Genomic DNA, 22,193 nt, shown 5'->3' with positions numbered 1-22,193 from the left:
CAGGCTCCCACAACATGCTATAACTCAAATGAAAGAGCTGAATACAGTACAAGGAAAAATAAGCTGCCTTTTAGAGTTTTTTTATTAGAGATACTTGCAAGTTTCATATAATTTAGTAAAACGACAGCTGTATGCATGAGTGGCAGCTTTGAATCCTAATGCTCCTTATCTTTTTTGGAGTGATTCATTTCAGGGAAGAGAAACTGTACTGTGATAAAAACAGGAAGTTAATTGCTTAGAATAAAACATGAATAAAAACCCAAATGGCACTGCAGTGCTTTTTCTGTCATATTATGAGCAATAAACATGTATACAGAACAGATCTGTGGGGCCATTTGGAAGATTTTTAAAATGTCAGTATAAACTGTTGTCTTTCTCTGGTACAAGAGATTCAGATACATGCAGCTAAATTACACTTGCCAGTAACTTCTGCACAGAAGCAAATTAGAATGATATCATTTGAAAGAAGGCAGTAAGAACTTCTAAAATTATTGGGCAGCCCTTTAAAATTGTCAGGGAGAATTTTAAAAATACCAAAATGATGAATGAATGAGACGACTATCAATCAGCAGTGTTTACAAAAGGATCAAAGTGACTTAGGAGCCAAGAAGTGTGATCCTTCACTCCACAGCAGTCATGTTACCAGCAGCAGGTACAGGACTTGCTTTGTGCATCCTCTTTCTATACATTAATCATGAAGTTAATGTTTCAGCATCCCAGTGGCAAAGGAAAATATATCTGAGGATCTGTGTTGGTCATTTGACCTGCCCTTTTTTCCTTTTCAGTGGAAATTTCATCCCTTCATCTTGCTCTTTTAAGATACCACAAAATTACTGTCCACTTCTGTGAAGAGCTGAGAGACCTGCACTGAACTCTCAACAAAAACATGGATGAGAACATGGATGAGAAACATCTCTCTAAATCAGGCTATTGTTTTAGTTGGGGGGGAGTGGGGTGGGGTTGAGCTGAAAAGGTTTCTGTGTTTGGAAGGTTTTTTTCCCACTGAACTAAATTGTAGGTATGTGTTTAATACCTTGATTCTTATTTTTAACTGTGTTTGGTTAAATCAAATAATTTGCTATAAAAACAACAAACTTGTACTTCTGGTCTTTTAACTATGTAGTGTAAATGTTGTATATTTACAGTCCCTTCATAATCACTATACTTAAGTTTTACCTCCTTAAACTCTGAACGATGTAAGCAGTGATTCTAAAAACACTAAATAATAAGATCTTGGTCTGGTTTGTATCCTCAATCATGTTAGGAATCATATCAAAGGTCAAATACATCCAGCCTGAACAGAGAAGGGGTTAGCAAAACTTTTTTGCAACTGATGCTTAAAGAAAATTTTACTGTGTGCATATTAAATTGCTTATTTAGGCAGCAAAATTAAGAAGCATAATTACATAAGTACATTACACCTAATCAACCATTTCAATAACATTCAACCAAACAGTTTAGTAATATAATATTGAAGTATGGAGCATGAACTTTATTCATTGCAGAATATCTATATATTAATCATGCCATATCCATATTTATATGCATTCAGGAATACTTACGACATTGTTTCAGAGAGCTCAAAAATCATGAAATTGTGGTGTTTTTTTCCCCTGCTCACATTTCTCTTGCATTTGCCACAGTGGGCTTATGCAGTATTAAAGGCCAGCAATGTGTGTTCCAGATGGGCAGAAAGCCCGTCAGATGTGATACTAAAACATAATGGAGGAAATGGGATTCTCATTCGCCTATGTGTTTATTTATAGCTATTTCCAAAATACTTACAGTCATACCATCTAAATTAATATCTCAGTGTTATTGTTTATGAAGAAATATTCCAATTTGATTAAGTCAGCAATGTCAACAGCAGCACTGAGAGAAACCTTTTATCAGCATTTCTCTTCAAAGGAATAATTTCTACTGCCCTACAGCTCTTTCTGTCCTTATCTATTCCCTTACCAAGTGAAATACTACCGATTTTCTCAGTTGTTCAGTGCCTACCCATCCACAATCAGTTTTGTGCATTCCATAGATCTTCCAGCTTTTTGTGGTTTTTGTTTTCAAAGTGTCTCTCGGCAGTCCCATAGTGCAGTGCCAGCAGGTGGACTTATGCAGGCAGCAGGTAGATGAGTCTCACACGTCTTGTGTCTGCTTGCAAAAGAGATTTCTTTCCATCCCTACTTGCTTTGTCTCTAGGCAAGAGCTTTCTCTGTTATTCATGTTTATCCTTCTCCATCTTCCTGCTAAGGAGAGATTATCTAAGCATAGAAGTGGAGTATTTTTAAGAGGAAAATACACCCAGGTTAGATGAAAACAAGTCCTGCTCTTGCTCCAGTAGCACAGTTGCTGGTTTCTAGCTCTGCAACAGTGAGGCTGGTGCACCTGGAAGCCGTTCCAGTAATAGGTTCGACAGTGGGAGCTGCTTTGGAAAATTTCCAACCCATGGTCCTTTACCGCTAACGTCTCCAGGCAAGGTGGGATGTGGCAAACTAAGCTGACTCCAACAGCATGACACTGGCAAATTGACTTTGAACTATTTAAGAAGGAAATTCAACAGCAGGACATGGTGTTTAGAAGCTGTGAGCCAGAGTTTCAGCTATTTTCAGGATTTTAATTGAAATGAAGTGGATCTGTCAGGGGGCAAGGGAGATCCTCTGAGGCTCTATCTTTCACTTTCTTCCAAGTGTCACTATATGTAAATATTTTTAGCTGTGTTTTAAGAGACAATAAATCAAATAAATAGGTAATTATACATCAACACAATGAAACAGATATTTTGCCTCAAAGTCACTATAATCTTCTTAGTAGAGATTTTAAATAAATACTGATTATAAATAATTTTTTTTTACCTTGCTGTCCTCATAAAACTAGAGGGCAGGGAAGAGGGACAGAGAGTTTTTCTAGTTTGGAAGAAGAGGACAAATAGCTGGCCATGAATTCTTGTTTCTTATATTTCAGAAAAGCTACAGATTCACAATGCATTAAAATACACATGTATATATATTTTACCCATCTTCAAATTTATGAAGAGTAAGAAGAACATAATTTTTCCTGCATTTAAAAAGTGTGGGTCTCCTTGAACAATGCTAACTCTAGAGTGTTAGAAATTTGAATGTTGGAAGAGAGAGTTCCTGAGTCATTGGCTATTCTGAATCAGAGTTGCAACCCTTTCAGTTTTGTTGCGGCTTGTTCACTGTTTCATAGGGGAAGTTAAGTACAGAAAGGCTGAAATTTTTATTTATTCATTTAATCCTTTACCAATAATCTGTTGGTTCTCTTTACATGTGCATAGCTTGGGCAAGCAATATGCGATGCCATCCTTTTCTGTGTTGTTACTGAAAGCACACAGAGGAAGTCAGGATTGTACTAATGCCCAAAAACATGTGCCTTTGCAGGTGAATGCCTTCTAGCATTTTAATTTATTGCCAAATTTGTCTTGGTCTCATCCTAGTTGAATATTTTTATCTGTATTATAGAATTCCTTTCTTGGTTTTGATATTTGTTTTCAATCAGAGCCCTCTGAACCAAAAAATTTAATTTTTTAATTTTTTTTCCAGTGTTGGTATATAACCTGATTTAGCTTGGCTTCTAGGAGTCACAATGGATATTTTGTTGACCTTTCTTTCATCCTTCATTTTATTTTCTTATTTTTCTCAGTCTCATTCCCCCACCCCTTTCAGAGGGTTGTCACAGACATAATGTTCACTAAAGATTATGTAGTGGCAGTTCTGTTTCAGGTTTTAAAATAGGTAATTATTCTTCTGAATTTACTTATTTGAGCAGATGAGGGTGCATTGTGCCCTGAAATGTTTTAACTTTGACAGCACTGTATTTTGAACCTAAACTTCAAGGATTACTTTTTACCTAATTCATTTGTGCTTACTTTGATGTCCCCAGATGTACTCTGATATGCTTGGTGAACTTGTATCTTATCATTTCACAGCCCCTTCCACGTAGAAGAAACTTTCTCTAAACATCTGCAAAGCAAATGCCTTATGAAAACTCTCCTAAAAATTCCACCTTTCCATTGACAATGGTTTGGTTACTAACATGCTGAAGCCATGTCTATAAGACTGACTAATATAGCCATATTGTTTCCATGTCCTCCCCATATGTCTGTCTGCAGCCATCTGTTGTCTCTTGGCTTACACTGTTAAGTCCTTTAGAGAAGCCGGGTTCTTCTTTATGTTTGTACAGCACCCAGCAGAGCAAGGTCTTGGTTCTGATGAGGGCCCATGAGTGATAAAATTAAATAATAGATAAGTTAAATCAGTAAATTATTTTTTTATTTTTTTTTATTCTACTGTATGTAATTCATTGCTCAGAAACAGTGGTTTCTGGTTTAAATGTCAGCATATGCTGTAGACTATTCTGTGGCTGGCATAGACCATAAAAAAATTATGGGGGTGTCAACAAACATTCAGCTGTCAGGAGTTCAAGATTAAAAGGTTAAATCTTGTATTTAATTGGTAAATTCAAAATTGAAAACTAAATACTCACAAAATGGAAACAGTAACTACTGCTTTTTACTCTGGGGAAATTTGCATAAAATTAAATGAGAAAGCAATTTATGCCATGCATCTGAACCTTGTTTGACATGTAAAATGCTACCAATATCCAAAAGGTATACTCTGTGAATATTTTATGAATAAGACTTAAGTACTGGTAAGACTCTTAGCAAGTCCCTGGCTTCAGGATTTCCTTGCATCGATCTCATTTTTCTCATTATTTTCCTCTAAATGTTTCAATACATCATCAGAATTCTTTTCTAATTTGCCCTGCCAATTTGCCAAGAGCTCAGGGGATGTTTCCTTACTGCTCTTACTATGAATACTGAAAGAACTGAAAATGTTACCAGGCAAATTAGTATAGGAAAAGTCCAGGGACTATTAACTACAAGAAAAACCCACCTCTGGTTCAAGAAATCCCTGATCTGCAAATCTGTGTAGCTTGGGAGAGTATTCTGGGCAGTACCATTACATGTTTGTATCATGACATACCTTTTTCATTACACTTTACCCAACCCATCATTGGCCAGCATCAGACAAGACACCAGGAAGACTGGGCCGTTCCTCCCACACAGTTCTGTCACTTTTTGTGCTATGTTTTAAATTGCAGCATTATTGCTTGAGCACCTTAAATACCTTTAAATACTCTTCTCTGAAGATAGTTTCTTTTCCGCTGCATTTAACACTTGGTAGTGCTGCCGAATTAATTCATATTCAGGATTCAGCTTTAAGATGAATGGAGTTTTGCCGTTCTGAGAGTTCATGAATGAAGTGCTTGGACATATAATGTTGTAAGCCTTTGACAACAGAGTTTACTCTTCCTTGAGTTTCTACATGAGTAAAACAGACAAAAATACAATTTTTCTTTCATTTCCTGAACAGTAAAACTGAAAACTACATGGTATTATGAAAGAAAGAAAGAATGAATGAAAGAAAGAAAGAAAGAAAAAAAAAGAAAGAGAGAAAGATGTTACAGTCCTGATTTTGTGAGTTCATATTCCCTGTTTTCCATACTTCTGTGTTAAGCTACATGTCATGTATTTGGGAGAAAAATTGTTTAAACTGATAAAAACAAGGCTGAGAAAGAGTGGCTTCTTCCAAAACTATATTTCTTCAGACCTTGGCTTGTGTAGGATGCTAAATTCCAGTGCCCTTACCTATGTCCGCAAACCTTATTGCAGCTTGTAAAGCAATGAGCTGTAAAAGGATAGGATTACAATGTCAAAACTGTAAAACTTTCTGCAATCTGTTCTTGAAGGTGCTGGCCACTTTCAGTTAGTCACAGCTGGCTTTCTGAAACAGTAAAATGTGATGAAAAACGGGGTATGATAGAGGCATCGCTGATCTCATTATGAGCTCAGGAGAGAAGGAAGGATATAAAAAATTTATTTCCATAGCTGTCTTTGTAAAGGTGAGAAGATAGATGAAAGGAAAAGTAATAAAAAGAGAAGAGCGAGCTTTGGACAAATGGGGAGCACCAGAACTGTATAGACTGGGAAAAAAAAATAGCAAAGAAATGGCAAATAATTAATCATAAAGGAATTAGTTTTCATGGGAAAAGAAAAAGGGAAATGTAACAATCTAAGCAAAGTCCTGGATGTGGATAAGAAGAAAGACAAATATGAGAAACATAAATGTAAGTCAAGTTTTTTGCAGATTCAGTCTTGCCACAACAAGGAAAATAGTTGGAGATGTGTATATGGAGGCAGTCAAATAGAGTCTTGCTTTGACTGGAGACATAAATACTAGCCTGCTTTATATTGTTAGTGAAATGTAAATCAATGTGGCATCACAAATAATCCACTTTCTTTTCATTCTGTTATTCAATTCAAGATGTTACTGATTATCTTTAAGGCTCTACATCATCTGGAATGTGGAAGGTGTGGAAAAGTTTTTTGAGGACTCTGGGACTAAATTTTCAGAAAGTATTATTAAGTTGTTTTTCTGCAAGACTGCATCATTAAATTTGCACATCTTGGTCTGCCACATCTGATGCAGTGATTCCTTTGTTTGATTTGCTGCTTGATTTGTTTTTCTTCCTCATAATGCAGCTCCCAATATTAGAAAATGTTGAGCTTATATGCTTTATAGGACATGTTGTTCAGTAAGTTAACATTGATTTTTTATTTTGGTTAGTTATTTAAGTGATTGATTTTTATTTTGTGGTCAACTGGTTAACCTTTGAGAGCTGTGGCTGAATGAGTTTGAATCACTGTTCACATGTTTCTGGTACTGTGTGTGTCAGATCAGCTAAAAGGTCAGTTTCTCAAGGAAGCATAGACCATAATGTTTTTCCCTTGACTTACATTTGGCCTGTTTAAAAAAATTTTAAGTCTCTGTTCATGCATAAGAGAGATCAAATCAGCACTGCTATTTGTACACAAAATAAAAATCGTATCCAGGATACTCACTTTCTCAGCACAGTGAAACACAAAAGTTGGCACTTAGAGAAAAGCACAGTGAATACTGTCTGGACAAGAATCGAGAGCATCTGCACAATGCTGGCTATAAATCAGTTGTTGCGTCTATTACTGCTGAAGAATTTGACTTTAGAATACTGAAAAAAATTATCATTTTTTTCTGAGAGGCTTTGTGATTTTGCTGCTTACCTTCTCAAAACATAAAAACTTTCATAATTTGCAGAACAGTTTTAGAAAGATACTGTGGAAAGATTAGTCTTAGATATGTTGATTAGAAGAGACCTCTGCTCAAGGTGCTACTTGGAGCAGGACAGTCACTAATATTGGATTAAGTCAGTGACTTCAAACAGAAACTCTACCACTTCTATGAGTAACCTCGTCCAGTGCTGCACTGCTCTTCTAATGAAGAATGTTTTCCTAATGACCAATCTGAACCTCCCGAGGGGCAATTCTGGGCCGTGGTCCCTTCTATATCATCTGCCACGCCTGGGAAGAGTTTGAAGACATCTTTTTAGTTCCGTGTAGTTGCAGGCTCCCAGCAGATCCCCCTTAGGCTCCTCTTTGCCAAAATAAACAAGCCCAGCTCCCTCACCCTGTCCTCTAGACCTGTAACCATCATAGTAGCCCTGCGCTGGACCCTCTCCAGTTTCTCAACATCCTTCTTGAACTGGAGGCCCAAAACATTATTCAAGGTGAGGGCTCGCAAGCACTGAGTAGTGGGGGGCAATGACTTTCCTGGATCTGCTGACCACATTCCTCCTAGTGTAGCCCAGTGAACTGTTTACGTTATTTGTGGTAAGAGAACTTTATTAGTTTATAAACAACTCAGCAGCCACTGTAGCCTCCAGATCCTTTTCAGCAGGCCTGAAACATAGCAACTTCCTTCGCTGTCTGCACTGGTGCATTGGATGTTTTCTCCTCAGGTGCAGAATTTTGCACTTACTGAAGTTTCTGAAACAGAAACCTCAGAAAGGTTTCTTTTGCCTAGGCTTTGAGTGTTGCACGGTGTTTCTGAACTGAAGTTCTACCAATCAGCACGGCAGCCGCATCTCCTGATTTTACATCATCTGAAAATCTACTGAGTCTACATTCTGTCCCCTCATATGGGCTGTCGAAGATACTGAACAGTATCTTCAGAGCAGTCCATTGGTTACTGTGCTCATTTCCAACCACCAACTTGACATCAAGACATTGACTCTACTCTTGGAGCTTGGGGGTCTGACCAATTTTCAGCCCACCTACAATCCTTTCCTTCAGCCCATACTTTGTCATATTATAAATGATGATGCTTTTGGAAATAAGTGTCAAAGTCTAACTAAAGTAAAAATATATTGCATTCACTCCTCTCCCTTCATCTGCGTGGCCAGTCATTTCATCATAGCAGACAACCAGATTGGTCAAGCATGCTTTGCTCTTGGTAAGTCCTTGTTGACTTTTCTCAATTATTGTCTTGTCCTTTACATGTTGGAAATTGATTCCAAGAGGACATGCTCTACAATTTTGCCAAGGACTAAGGTGAAGCCAACCATTGTATAGTTTCTTAGATCCTCCTTCTCACTTTTCTTTAATATGGTTGTAAAATTAACCTTTCTCCAGTCATCAAGGGTGTCCTGGAATAGCAGTGATTTTTCATGGATGATAGCCAGTGGTGCTGCAATCACATCGTCAGCTTTTTCAGCACCCATGGGTGTATCCCACGTGGCCCCATGTATTTGAACGCATACTGCTTCTTCAGGTATTCACCAACCTATTGCCCGCCCCCACTCTTAGCTACCCCTCTCCTTCCCAAACTGTACATGCAGAGGTCTGGGAGCAGGCTTGGCCTAAAAAGTGAAAGGCAAAAATGGTATGGAGTGCTGCAGCTTTTTCTGTATCATTGTCGTGGTTTAACCCCAGCCAGCAACTAAGCACCACGCAGCCGCTCACTCACTCCCCCCCCATCCAGTGGGATGGGGGAGAAAATCAGGAAAAGAAGTAAAACTCCTGGGTTGAGATAAGAACGGTTTAATAGAACAGAAAAGAAGAAACTAATAAAGATAACACTAATAAAATGACAACAGTAGTAATAAAAGGATTGAAATGTACAAATGATGCGCAGGGCAATTGCTCACCACCTGCCGACCAACACCCAGCCAGTCCCCAAGCCGCGAATCCCTGCCCCCACTTCCCAGTTCCTAAACTAGATGGGACGTCCCATGGTATGGAATACACTGTTGGCCAGTTTGGGTCAGGTGCCCTGGCTGGGCATGAGAAGCTGAAAAATCCTTGACTATAGTCTAAACACTACTGAGCAACAACTGAAAACATCAGTGTTATCAACATTCTTCACATACTGAACTCAAAACACAGCACTGTACCAGCTACTAGGGAGACAGTTAACTCTATCCCAGCTGAAACCAGGACAATCATCTATCATTATCTTACCTCCCCTAGTAAGGAATAGACCTACATTTTCTTTGAACCTCCTTTTGCTGCTCTTGTACTTGTAAAATTCCTTCTTGTTACCCTTTAATGTCCTCCATTAATTTTAGTTCCATCTGGGTTTTGTTCTTGTGCCCAAACAATGGTTGTGTGCTTGTCTTTTGTTTCCTGTCATTGTTTCTACATATCTGCTCTCCATTTCCACCATTTCCATCTTCATATGTGCTTTTCCCATTTTAGTTCATTAAGAAGCTCCTTACTCACCCAAGTGGACCTTCTGCATACCTTGTCCATATATGCTGCTTCCTCATGTGTTTTGGGTTAGGTCCCTGTTCTATGAGAAAGTCCTCCGCACTCGATGAGCAAGTCTGTTCACAAAGATGTTCTTGCCTGTCTTTGGCAGGTAGACCTATTCCCTAGGTTGTCTTTCCTCCTCAAATTGGGTGCCACAAGCAAAATAGTTGAAGCCCAGCTAGTGCCACCAAATATGTAGCCATATGTGGTCTGCGGGATACATCTGCTGCTATCCAGGCTTTTCCCTTTTGCCATAGGATTAACGAGAAACACTACCAGGATTCCTGTTCCCTTCACCCTTGCTAAGGAGCCCTACAGTCCCTTTTGAACTGAAATGGTTTCACATCACCATGTCATCGGTGTATGCATGAATAAGCAGAAAAAAAATCGGAACATTAGGTGACCCCAAGCAGTCTTTCGGCAACACCACAGATTGAGGCTCCATCCAAGCAAGAAACCTCCCTAGCTGATGAGTCTGGCTGGAAGAGAGTCACCAACCGCTCACTGTCACTCATCACTTTCTCTTGGTAGTGCTCTGATACAGCGTCCAACCTGGATTCTTCCTTTGAGGGAGCTTGTTCTTCCCCTCTGCTGCCTGGGCTGTGCACCACTGGGCAGCCCTCCTGCTGGCCAGAAGTCACAAGCTTCCAGTTTCCACCCCCTTAGGAGTGCATGTCTTCTTCCCACTGCATCTTGCCTCAGTTGTACCTTCCCCATCTGTTGCATAAGCTTTTACACCTTGAAAGATCCTGTCAGTCACCCCCGATGCAATGAAACACACTTGCCACCTCTTGCAGCTTCTCAGCTGCTGCTGCGGTGACTGCAACAGAGCAAACCTCCCTCCAGGGAGGTCACCCTCAGGGGTCCTTGTGCACAGAGGTTGCCACAGCACTGCTGGTGACGGCAGGGGCAGGGCTTATGTCTTGTAGCAAGTCATCACCGTTTGGGTGTTGTCTTCTTATGCAAACAGCACATCTGGGTGTCTCGTGTGTCAAGTGCCAAGTTAACCGTCTTGCTTATTTGCACATCCCGCTGGCAGCGTTCCTTGGTGCCCTTCCTGAGGGTGCCAGAGCAGTCAGGAACGCCAAGTGCATTCACTCAGCCTTGTGCAAGATTTCCCACTTGGCAGAAAACCTCTTGCACTGCCTGTGAGTTCCCAGCCACAGCACCCTCCTTTGTGAGTGCTGGGTATGCTGAACGTTTCTGGCCCCCATGCTGGATCCTAATGAGCTGAAAGAACGGTGGATGTAGTTCACTCAGCACAGGTCTCCCTTGCCAAATGGAGAGGTACTGTTGTACAGTTGAAAAGGTTAGTTTCAGAATCTGCCCAAGTGATAGAGCTGTCTAAAAGCATTTTAAAATCAACTTACTGCAGTTCTGATCTGTGAATAAGAAAAAATAGTCTTGGAAACATGGAAATACTTATTACCAGAAGTTAAATTTGCTTATTCACTTGTAGGAGATAAACTGGGTTTCAATTACTGGCTAATGACTTAAGAATTTGATTGTTATTTTATGGTAAAATACTCAAATATTGTCACCTTTCCCTATCTTACAGCTGCACTTGCAATGCACTGGGAATTTAAAATTTATGGTAGATTATCTCTTGCAATCACTAGCCGTATGCACTAGGAAAAGGTCTTCTTTAAGGGACAGTGCTTGAATAGAAATAGCAGTGCAGATGATAGACTTGTATAGGCTGTGACAGAACTGCAGACTTCGAAAGGGGTTAGTCTTTCAGCAACTATAAGTTGGCAATATAAAATCAATTCCATTGAGGCTTAAGTGGTCAAAGTATAAGGTTGAGTAAAATAAAGTAAGGGCATATTAATTTAAGGAAATAGCAAAGAAAAAATGTTTAATGTGTGTAGATTGTAAGTGTGACAAAAAAGTTATATTGGTAGATCTTGCAAGATGCTACTGTTAAATTTCTTTTTCTTGATCAATTGCTTTTGGATATATGCTATATTAGTGCAAAGTTTCCTTTGCTTGGCTCTGACTCAGTTTCTAATGGAAATTAAGATCACTTGTACCTTTAAATCATGAATGATTCATTCTCTTTGTTCTTGCTGATCAGTTTTGGATTTTATTAATTTGAAAAGTAATTCATACAGTAATGTTCAGCAATCTCCATCAAACAAGTATGATAGAACTGCAAAACTCCTAAGAAAAAGCCAGGAAGCTAAAAAGTTACTTTGCCTTTATCTGCTTGAATTAAATTGCATACTTAAACAAACAAAAAACTGCTTAATACTGTATGTGACTAAGCTTTGAAGGAATTTTTCTAAAGGAATAGTGAACTTCCACCTGCAGTATGGTCTTCGAAGTCAAGACTGGATGCATTTGTAAACTGGCAAAGAAAGGAGTCCAAAGATGAGTTCTTTGGCTGAGGTAGTTCCCATTGCTTACACAGGGCATGTGGCTAGATAATAATGCTTCTCCCGGGCCTTAAAATCAAGAATCTTTTTTTTTAATTAATATTTTAAATTACACTTGATGCATATTTATTAAACATAACCTAATAATTTAGAGTTAGCGCTTTATAATATGTGAGTTGAAAATAGTTTTCACCTAAATCTTGTATAAGACATTGTGTGGAATTGCAGTTGGCTGTGCAGTTTTTTTATACAGATAGAGCATGATGTGTTACAGAAATGAATATGCCAAAATACATGGTAGTAATGCATCCTTGAGGTATGGTATTAGGTCTCATGAAATACATGCCTTGAAATAAAAAAAGGGAATTTTTCTGAGGTTTCAAAGGAATTGCTGTGGAAATTACTCTGCCAGAAATGAAAATTTTTCTCAATTGGTGAGTTTTTTCACCCATTGCTGTGGTACTGTGTTTGCAGAAGCAAAACCAGGTAGCTAATCTGTAAAAGAAATATGAATTGTTAACCTTTCTTGGATCAACATAGGCAGATTTTTATTAGACTTCTTACAAGGTAAACGGGTAGTGTTAATAAATGCTGAAACATTAAAACCGAACCCTTTTTCAATGAAATGACAAAAGAATTTAAAGGTCTTTTGATAAATACAGTTGGAAGGTGATTCTCTTTATTTCCAAAATTTTCTCAAGAGCAAAGGAATAGGAAAAACTAGAAGATATATAAGCATGTCAAGGGTTAGCTTACCAATTTTACTGTGCATCATAAAAAGGTGGGTTTTAATGCTAATAACCTCTTAATTGCAGGAGGAGGAATTGGAGGCCCAGATTTCATTTCTACAAGGACAACTAAATGACTTGGAAGCCATGTGCAAATATTGCGCAAAGATGATGAACACACATCTTGGTAAGTGCAGTACCCTGTATTAACCTGTAAATCTTTGCAAAGGCTTTTTTCATGTTTGTATTAGAACTAAAATAATATTTATGTAGTACAGTGCATATTATTTTATAAGCCATGAAGAAAATTGAATTGATGTACCCAGTTGTTCTATCAGATGCTGCCAAACACTGTATCTTTTTACTGTCATACTTTTAAACTTGGGAGTATGATAGCCACTGATGAAGTTAAAAAAATGTAGAGGCATTTTGGCACAGATGCCCTTTGTCTGTTCCTAAGATTTCTTGTATTGTAAGAGACATGCTGGAGCTCACAGCATGTGAGCTTACACTTTTTAAGCCCATTTGCAGTTCAACAGTCCCAGAATGATACTTGATGCATGCAGTGATAGTTGCATAAAATTCATAATGCTTTCATTAAATGTAGCATCTTCACAGTCTATGCTGATCACCTTCAGTATGTAAAAATGTGTTACTATAGGCTGGCTAGTTTGTAATACTTCACTCAGACCAGGAGAAATATAGTAAGATAGAAGTCAGTACATTGGGAACAGAATCAGCAAAGACTCCAATCTAAAATTCGACTTAGATATTGCCAAGACAAATCAGAGAAAGTAAACAAAAAGCTTAAATCAATTCAGGTGTAAATATGCTTAGCTATGCTTTGATAAAAGCAGAATTTTTAAACTGTTGAACTGAACTCCAAAAGTTAGTATATTTAGTTATGTGAAAAAGCTCTGTTGTTAAAAAATCAGGGCACAACTGCATTGATTTTAAGGTTTATTTGCGGCCTGCAACATCTGAGCAAAATAAATTAAAGGTGAATATTTCAGTGGGTAGAACTAAGTATATGATACCTAAGTTTGCCAGGTCAAAAAGATCAGATGTGAAAGCTACATTATACTTGTATTTTCATTTTCTTTTATGTGAGTGTTTTAGTAGCCACTGTTATGAGCCTAGGAAAAGCTATAAATACTGTGTTATTTGAAAGTTTGGAATCACAGCCTTCAAAAGCCAAGTGTAAACCTCTAACCCCAACAGCTTTAGTCAGATATATTGTATTGCTTCTGTGAGGGCACATGAGCAATGATGACACTTGAAGCAAGCAAAAGGGATAAATTATTACTACTGAAATGATGGGCAAAAGATTACTGTGTCAAGAAGAAAAGCTGAAGTTTCTTTCCTTTAGAAAACAAGACGAGGGCTGCTTAGCCGGGGTATCAGTTCAAGTACAAGCATAAGCATTTCACCAGCTATGGCTCTGGACTAGAGACCAGAATAAGCCCAGACAAAGATACTTGAAGGAGTCTGCTTTTCAGCACTGCATCCATGAAATGAAAGCAAAAGATTTATGATAATATCCAGGTGATAAATTCTTTTCCCCAAATACATTAGAAGCGAAAACATTTAAGGCCCGTAGTCTCCCGGCAGCATTGTGGAGCAGTTTGTTACCCTCGCAGGACAGGGAAGGCCATCGCCTATACAGCTTTGGCTGCAGGGCTGCATCGGGTGCATCGTGGCACCCCTGCAGCGCTCTCAGAGCCTTCCAGCCTAGTTTCTTCTAAGTCCCACTCCCTGTACTTCTTCACAATATTCCTGAGTGTCTTGTCAACATCATGGGCTATTAACTTTGTAAATTTGGATTGCACTGATGTGTTTAAAGCCTGAGATACCACCAACCTTCACAGCTTCTGTGCTTGTAGCAAACTGATGAGGTTGGGTATCCCCAAATCAGCCAGCAGATGATCCACGGGAAGGCAGGAAAAAAACCACCAGGATTCTTGCTGGTCTGACCTGTGCAAAATCCCTTCTGACCTGAAATCTGTCTGTCACGTTCATCCTGGTGATCTGAGCAGCACACACCATCAGGCTGTCCAAGGAAATGGATTCTCTATAACATCATGGAATACCCCCCCAGAATTTTCTCCAGTGTCCATCCACTGCTCGGGGCTGCAGGGAATGGCAGCAAAATAAAACTCAGAGCATATCTGGTCATTTCAGGGTTAAGGGAAAAGTTAGCGGGGGCTGCTACTGCACCTGGTCTGATTCTCCCCCAGGTATCTCTTAGCCATGAAAATTGCTTCAATTCAGAGACTGCAGAGCAGATGAATTATATCGCTCCTCCTGTAATCTGTCGGGACACTTAACTTAAAGGATATTACTTCTTCCTGTGAGGCTGAATTTTTCTGACTTCATCATCCAGCTTTTGGCTCTTGTAGCATTCTTGCTGGCAAGGTTGAAAATCTTCATTTAACTAACTTACCTATACACAGTGATTAAGTAATCTCCCAACACTGTCTTTGCTAGGTAGGACACTTTAAGATTCATTTTATATGGGTTGCTTTTTAGACCCGCTCATTTTTGTGGTCTTCCTTTGAATTCTTCAGGGTTTTCATACGCCTTTTGAAGTGGGTTAATCAGATCAGGATATGCTGTACCAGCACTGGGCTCAGCAAAGTGGTTACTTGGCAAAGGCAAGGTCACCTCTCTACTCTTATGTGGTATTCCTCTTTTTAAACATTTTTAATGCAGCATCACATTACTGCTCTTTCATACAGTGATAGGTTGAGGTGATAATCCATTATGACCTTTAAAATTTGGTGAATCACAGCTTTCTAAACAGAAGATTTTATCCTGTAGGTAAATTCAGGAAATGTTTATTTCTGTATGTGTTCTTTGCATTTGATTATATTAAAATTCACTTCTTGTCATTTGGCTTTTTAACTGAACAATGCAGGTAACTAACTGCAATGTACTCTGTTTTCTTCTACCACTCCAACTGCAGACTTAGCCATCATACATTTAATAGTTGTCTAAATTATTGATAAAAACATACAGATATGTAAAATTTGAGGAGCCTTCCAGAACTAATTCCGTCAAGAAAGAGTTAGACAACATTTTAAAGAATTATCAATAAGTCAGTTTTTAGTCTAAGGCCTGCCTTTTAAATTTGATAAGGTTTAAGATTCTTATTTTTAAATATGCCACATTTTTTTAGATTGACATTTTAAAGTTTTTTCAGACATTATTACTCAACCAATATTCTTTTTTCCTGTATTGACTGCGTTATATTTGCAGGTCACTTTTTAACAAAACAATATTAATTGAAGCTTATAAAAATGCATATCCAGTGACCATTCACAACAGAATTATTTAATTGGGACTATAAATCAGAATGTCAAACAATTATAGAATGTTCTTTTAGTGGTTTCCAGTCAGAATTTTTTGGCCATCTTTTCTCAGGTTCTTTCCCTTCCAAGGGGGATCCTGATGACAGTCAGGGGCAGTTACTTCATGACAGAGATGTTGTGTTGTAGCTCAGAAATGATCAAAATAACCATGAAGTCATCTATTCTGTTTTGAATCCCTAGTTATTTATAATCTATTTATATCAACTCCAGTTATACCAAGTATATTTTCATATGATGTCTTTTTAGAAAATAATTTTGTTTAATTAAAAACTTGGGCAGAATTCTTCTCTTTGCCATATAATGATATCACATTTCTTTACCATGAATATTGTATTTCTGTAAGTTTCATCAGATATCTGCTAACACTGCATTTTCTTTACATAGAGCATGAGGAAAGACCAGAGGGATAGAACAGCAGTTTTTATTTTGTTCATATATTCAAAGATGCTTTCATTAAATGTTTATCTCCTTCCGTAAATAAACCACACAGTGTACCACACAGCAACGACATAATTAACTGCTTGTAATATCAGGGGATGTTACCATGGGAATGAATGATGGTTCTAAAATATTACTACTTAGCGCTACGTGTGGAAATTAGAAATAGGTCTTTGATTATGAAACCGGAGGAAAGCCATTCTGTGATCTTTGTGTCCTTCTTAGGGCTGTGCATTAGAAAGAGCTTTAAGAACTGCTAGGGTGGAATGCCTTTTAATGCCTCCAAGGACAAATGTTGAAATTTTTATATGTAAAAGGGACAGATAGGAAGGCAGATTTTACTTCTGTTCCCACCCTTTTTCACAAGCTCGTCATGGCTTTCAAAAAAAAATTTAAAAAATCCTGAGTTCAGTTTTTCCATTAATGAAATGAAGACACATCCAATCTTGTAAGCCTGTCCTGCGGCTTTGTTCACAATATAAATGCAGAATATTACTCAGCTGATAGTGAAAAAGTATAGTTGCCATAGCTATTACTGCTCCAGCATCATCAGAGATGCATTTTCTTGATGTTACTTTTTCACATACACTGGCCTTTTTCAGGAAATAATATTGTCCCTGGTGCATTCAGTAATATGGTAATGTTCTTCAGCATTTTTCTTTCTGTGAGGTACTTCTCTGTTAGTGCACATAAATACCTCAAGGCTCAATGATTCAGAAAGCCATAACATACCAGTTAAGTATTACAATATTATAACCTGTCATAATGTTATTTACTTTTTGAAGATTTTTTTATTGTTTCCTCCCTTCTTTCACTATGTGGAAATAAAAGCATCAAGCTAGCAAGTGCATTCAGAATAATGTTTTCCCTGGTAAATGTGACCTCTGTCTGATGTCTTAGAGCAGATCATGAATAATTTGTCTAAGAGGCATGCACTCAAACATCACTCAAAAAGCCCCATGGTATCTGCTGGAAGGCTCCTCACTTCTCCTTCACATTTGACATGGAACTGAGTTAGAGGTATTAGTTCAACATGAAGTCAATCTGGAGGGTCTCAAAGAGCAAAGCTTCATTATGGCCCAGGCTCAGGACAGCACAGCACTGTTAAATGGCAGTTCAAGTGATACCAGTTAATGACACTGCCATCTGACACCATATGCTATTCTAGTAGCTTTAGGGTTTGGACCATGTCGGCACTGGCCCAGGATTAAGGCACAGCCTCTTAACAAAAAGTAAATGAAAACCCTGGAGAGCTATCAATCCTCCATAGGCTAGTACTAATATGAGAGATTGTGAAGGATGTTTGTAAGCTTGCCAGTTTTGTTCCAGAGAGAAGAGCGCTGAATTTTAGAATGTCATCTGTTTATAACGAAAAGGAACCAATCCATCACTGTTCTCTTAAGACAGAAGAACCTACCATTTTTTTCCAACAGAGGCATAGTTTCAGACCTCCAAGTGTGTGAAAGTTTACCAAATAATTACACATGTAGTACAGGAAGTCCTTTTCATGAGAGGCAATTTAAAGGAACATTGGTTCAGTATTAACTTGGATATGGGGATCTTTATATAGAAACTATTCTTTTTTGATGGGCAATTTATCAGCTTATGAAAGTAGAGAAACTAAGGTCATTCCACGCTTGCTTTTGCTTAAGGGCAGCACTATGTAAATGCAGAAGGTTGCTTCCTCATCTAGCTGAGATTCAGCAGCAATTTAGCTGCTTTCTCACAGCACAGAACCTCAGCTAATAAGCCCTGCGGATTCATACCAGCTCCACAAAGAGTTAGCTCACAGAGTTCAGCACAACACCCTAGAAATATGCGCAAAGGTACCCAATTACACAGAAAAAACATAAGTCTGCCTGGTTTTATTAACTTCATCTTCATACTGGTACTGCTAAACTTGAGCCAGCTGCTAGAGAGATATTCAGGTGGGTCTCAGAAATACGTTGCTCAGTATCCAGGTTTTTCAATCACTTCTTGTCTTGGAGGCAACATCACAAAAACCTCTCGGCTCTGACCTGCATCTAGTAAGTTTATGCTTAAGCATGCTGGCTCCGCTAAGCCAAAGCAAATAAATCCTTCCCTGAGCTACCCATACGGGGCTGGTTGGCTTCTCCTTATAGTGCATTTTCTAATGTGACTTCGCTATCTGTAAGATGTCCTTCACCAGTATTCTGGTACATCTCTGCCCCTCCAGTGTGGATTATGGAAGGGATGTGGAAAAGTGAAGTTTTCATCCCCCATTCTTCTAAACACCAGCAGCATTCTGCCACTAGAATTACATGTCAGCTCTTGGCTTTCATAGGTAGCCTGTAGATAACTGTACATATTTACAAAATGCCAAGAAGTTATGGCATCACAGTAACAAAAAAAAAAAAAAAAAAAGAAAGCTAGTCTTTTGAGAGTTCTTTGGATGGGATCACAGGATGTGTCCCTGCCACAGCCACTTACACTTACACTGCCTGACATCTCCCCGACAAATATTATTTGGAAGACTTATTAAACACAGTTCAAAGCCACCTTTTCACTGTGATTATTGCAAACACCATGGGCAAGGAAAGAAAAATACAAAAATAGAGGAATAAAAACTTACAGGATATAGTTGCCAGTATAATTTTAGTTATTGTGTGAAATAGCACCTTTAAAGGCTTAATTAGACTGACTTCATCCATCCCTCTTTTAACAGTCCATGCAACTGTTACAAGGATGCATTTCATTATAAGGATCATTTGCAGTGGGGCAGGGAGAGTAGAAAGTTCACTTAATTGCTTATTATTTAGGGGCTGATATATCACCCAATATAGATCTGGATGCAGTACTTGTTAAATGTGTGCAAGATAGTACTGAATTCTTGTTTTATGTATCATGTGATGAGATGAAAGGTTATGACATTTCTGTAAGGATAAAATGAAATGGAAATTATTCTGCTGCCCTGGGTTGAAATGAAACACTTTAGCATTTGTTGAGGAAGTAAGTGCATTAAATGAGTTCTCTTATGCTTGGGACATAAATAAAATAATCCATAGTCTGTAAACCCAGTGTGATTAGAAATGTTCTAAGGAGATTGCTCCTTTGGGTAGGTATAATGATGTAAAATAACCTATAAAAACAGCTTATAAATAAAGAACATTAACAAATTTACTGAAATGAATACAGGAATGGTTACTGGGAAACAAATATTTGTTGTATAGCATGACTTTCAGACTCTCACTTCTGGTCATGAGATATATATATATATATGTAGGAAGAATAAAAGTGTAATTCTTCATGCCCCATGAATTTTAACCACCTTTTTGTCCCTTGAGCATAACTCTTAAGGTCAAAAACACACAGTTCAACTGATAGACAGCTACTTTCTTTCTACAGCTGTGCCAGTCCTGAAAGTCCAACTGTGCTAGACACCTACAGATGCTTTCATCCTGGTAGTCTGTATGAAAAGGAAAAGATTAAAATAATGAAGCTTATGCACCCCATCATCACTTAATTAACAGCTTTCCCTGAAACTTTCAGTGAATTCCTGTTACAATGTTTACTTCCACTGGCCTCTTGCTTCCTTCCATTTGTGTGGTGAACATCTCCCTGCTGCTGACAATCCACCCTTTCCTTCCCAGCATCTCTTAGGCATTGGTTTATCTTCTGATGTCAGCTTTAGAGGAATAAAACCTTGGCAGAAGCTAAATTCTGGCATGGCCGAATTGTTAATTTCCCATTATTTCCAAGAAGATCTTTGGCACTATCGTAGCTGAACCTTACCATAGTCACTGATTTGCTTATTATTATATTCCTCAAGATCCACCTTTAGTTTAAATCATTATAGCTATATTGTAACCAACCAGGTGAGCAGGAGCACGTGTGATACGTTCCTTCACTCTTCACACTTTGTTCAGCTTGTCATGGTTGCCTGTCACGTTCAGAATACATGGCAGCATTAAAGGAAGGGCACAGAGCTACGTGAATGATTCCAGACAACTGTTTTCACTGAAGAGGACTGCAGTAGGCAGAGGGACTAGGTGACATGGAAAAGTCCCCATCTTCGGAACAGAGCAGCAGCCTGACTCTAAACTGTACAGAGGTAGCAAACAGAAAATCAGTACATTTATCAAACCTGTGCAAGACATTCAGAAGTGCAGGCAACAAAATTAATGCAAACAGAGGAAAACTGCTTTTCTTTAACATGCGTTTCTGATTATTTTTATTAACGTGAATGTAACCACACTTCACAGCTTGGGTTGACTTGCTTTTCAATTATAACCCAGGCACAAATCCAGCACTACTGTCAGTAATCCACTGCTAAGGACTTCTGAATCAGTGATACAAATATGTCTCAGGGCTTGCAGTATCTCTGTTTTTTTTAAACCAGTTTAGGTCAAAGTCTCTCCTAAGAGGCAAAACAGTTTCATGTGCAACACTGGACACTGCTGAATGGATGTACTGTACATTTCATTCATTTCTGACATCTGACTTCTCAGGCAATGAAATAGAAATTGCAGTTGTCTTACCCAGAACTGAAATACACTCCATGGATACTTTAAAAAGTCTGTAATAGTGTGACACTGATTTTAGGAGTACTGCCCCATGTCCTCATGGCACATTTGACCCTAGTATGTTCTTCTGTAACAAAAATGCCATAGGTTAGAAACAAAAGTTTGTAATGAACAGAGAGAATATAGTTAATACACTGAGATTTCTTCAATGAGGGAATAATCACAGGGTAATCATAAAAGTCTCAAAAAATTACCAAAAAAAAGTTATACGTGTGAGTGATTAACACAAACTAGTTTGAATGATACAGTGAGATTTATAAATCAGCCCCATTCCTTCTTCCCTGACTCCTGGAGATGGCACTTCAAATAGGTGTCTTTGCTATATCAACTTGTATCCTTAAAGAGAACTGAAAAGTCCTATAGCTGTAGTCAGGATCCATAATTTCTTTGTATACACTGCTTGAAAATTGAAAGCAGCTGTTTCAAACTGCATGTTCCTTCCTAATAAAGAATAGTCTTCGGTTTTGATGCTTTAGCTTTTCTTCCAGGTTAGCATAGCTGTGGGAAACATACTATTTACTAAGCAGCAGCCACAATAATTACATCAGTAACGTGTGTTGGATGTATATACTATCTATCTCCTGTGTCAGTATCAGTTGTCTTCATTGATGTTCAGTTCACCTCAGAAGAAACAACTATCCAAGACTTAAATTATGAGTACTCTGTAGATTTCAATCTGAAAGAAGTTGCAACATCCTTTTTTTCCTGACTGGCAGCACAATTTCACCAGCTTCATAGCACAGAAAACTGTGGATGCTTTTTAATTGAGAAATGTAAACTAACCTTTTGCATGCAATGTTTTAACCAATAATTATCCAGTGTATTGCTATTTACATAGGCAAAACTTGCACAGACTAAAATTGACATACACCCTCAATACAAGTTATTCAGTTATGGTTATTAAATATCAATTAACCAGGTAAATATTTAAACAATTTAATGCTGATGTACCTGATCCAAAATGTAGAATTTTTCTGAGGAGTTAATGTACATTCTTTGACCCTCAATCTTTCAAGAATAAAGTATGCAACAGTAGCCTTTTGTAATAAAGTCTTTACAGTGGAAAAGAGCATAAAATGCAACAAGGTATA

The 22,193-nt window shown here is 38.2% G+C and overlaps 1 protein-coding gene across 1 annotated transcript in view; it reads left to right on the top strand.

Moving 5' to 3' along the window:
- TBC1D5 (TBC1 domain family, member 5) overlaps nucleotides 1-22,193 on the top strand; it is a 297,889-nt gene that overhangs the window by 259,785 nt on the left and 15,911 nt on the right. The window contains exon 19 of the mRNA XM_010585896.1: nucleotides 12,837-12,936. Coding sequence (XP_010584198.1) covers nucleotides 12,837-12,936 — 100 coding nt within the window. The remainder of the gene's footprint in view (nucleotides 1-12,836; nucleotides 12,937-22,193) is intronic.

Source organism: Haliaeetus leucocephalus, unplaced genomic scaffold (genome assembly GCF_000737465.1).
Source record: "Haliaeetus leucocephalus isolate CR32 unplaced genomic scaffold, Haliaeetus_leucocephalus-4.0 Scaffold135, whole genome shotgun sequence".
Classification (NCBI taxonomy): Eukaryota; Metazoa; Chordata; class Aves; order Accipitriformes; family Accipitridae; genus Haliaeetus; species Haliaeetus leucocephalus.
The sequence above is the reverse complement of the archived record's forward strand: the minus strand, read 5'-3'. Positions and strand labels throughout refer to the sequence as shown.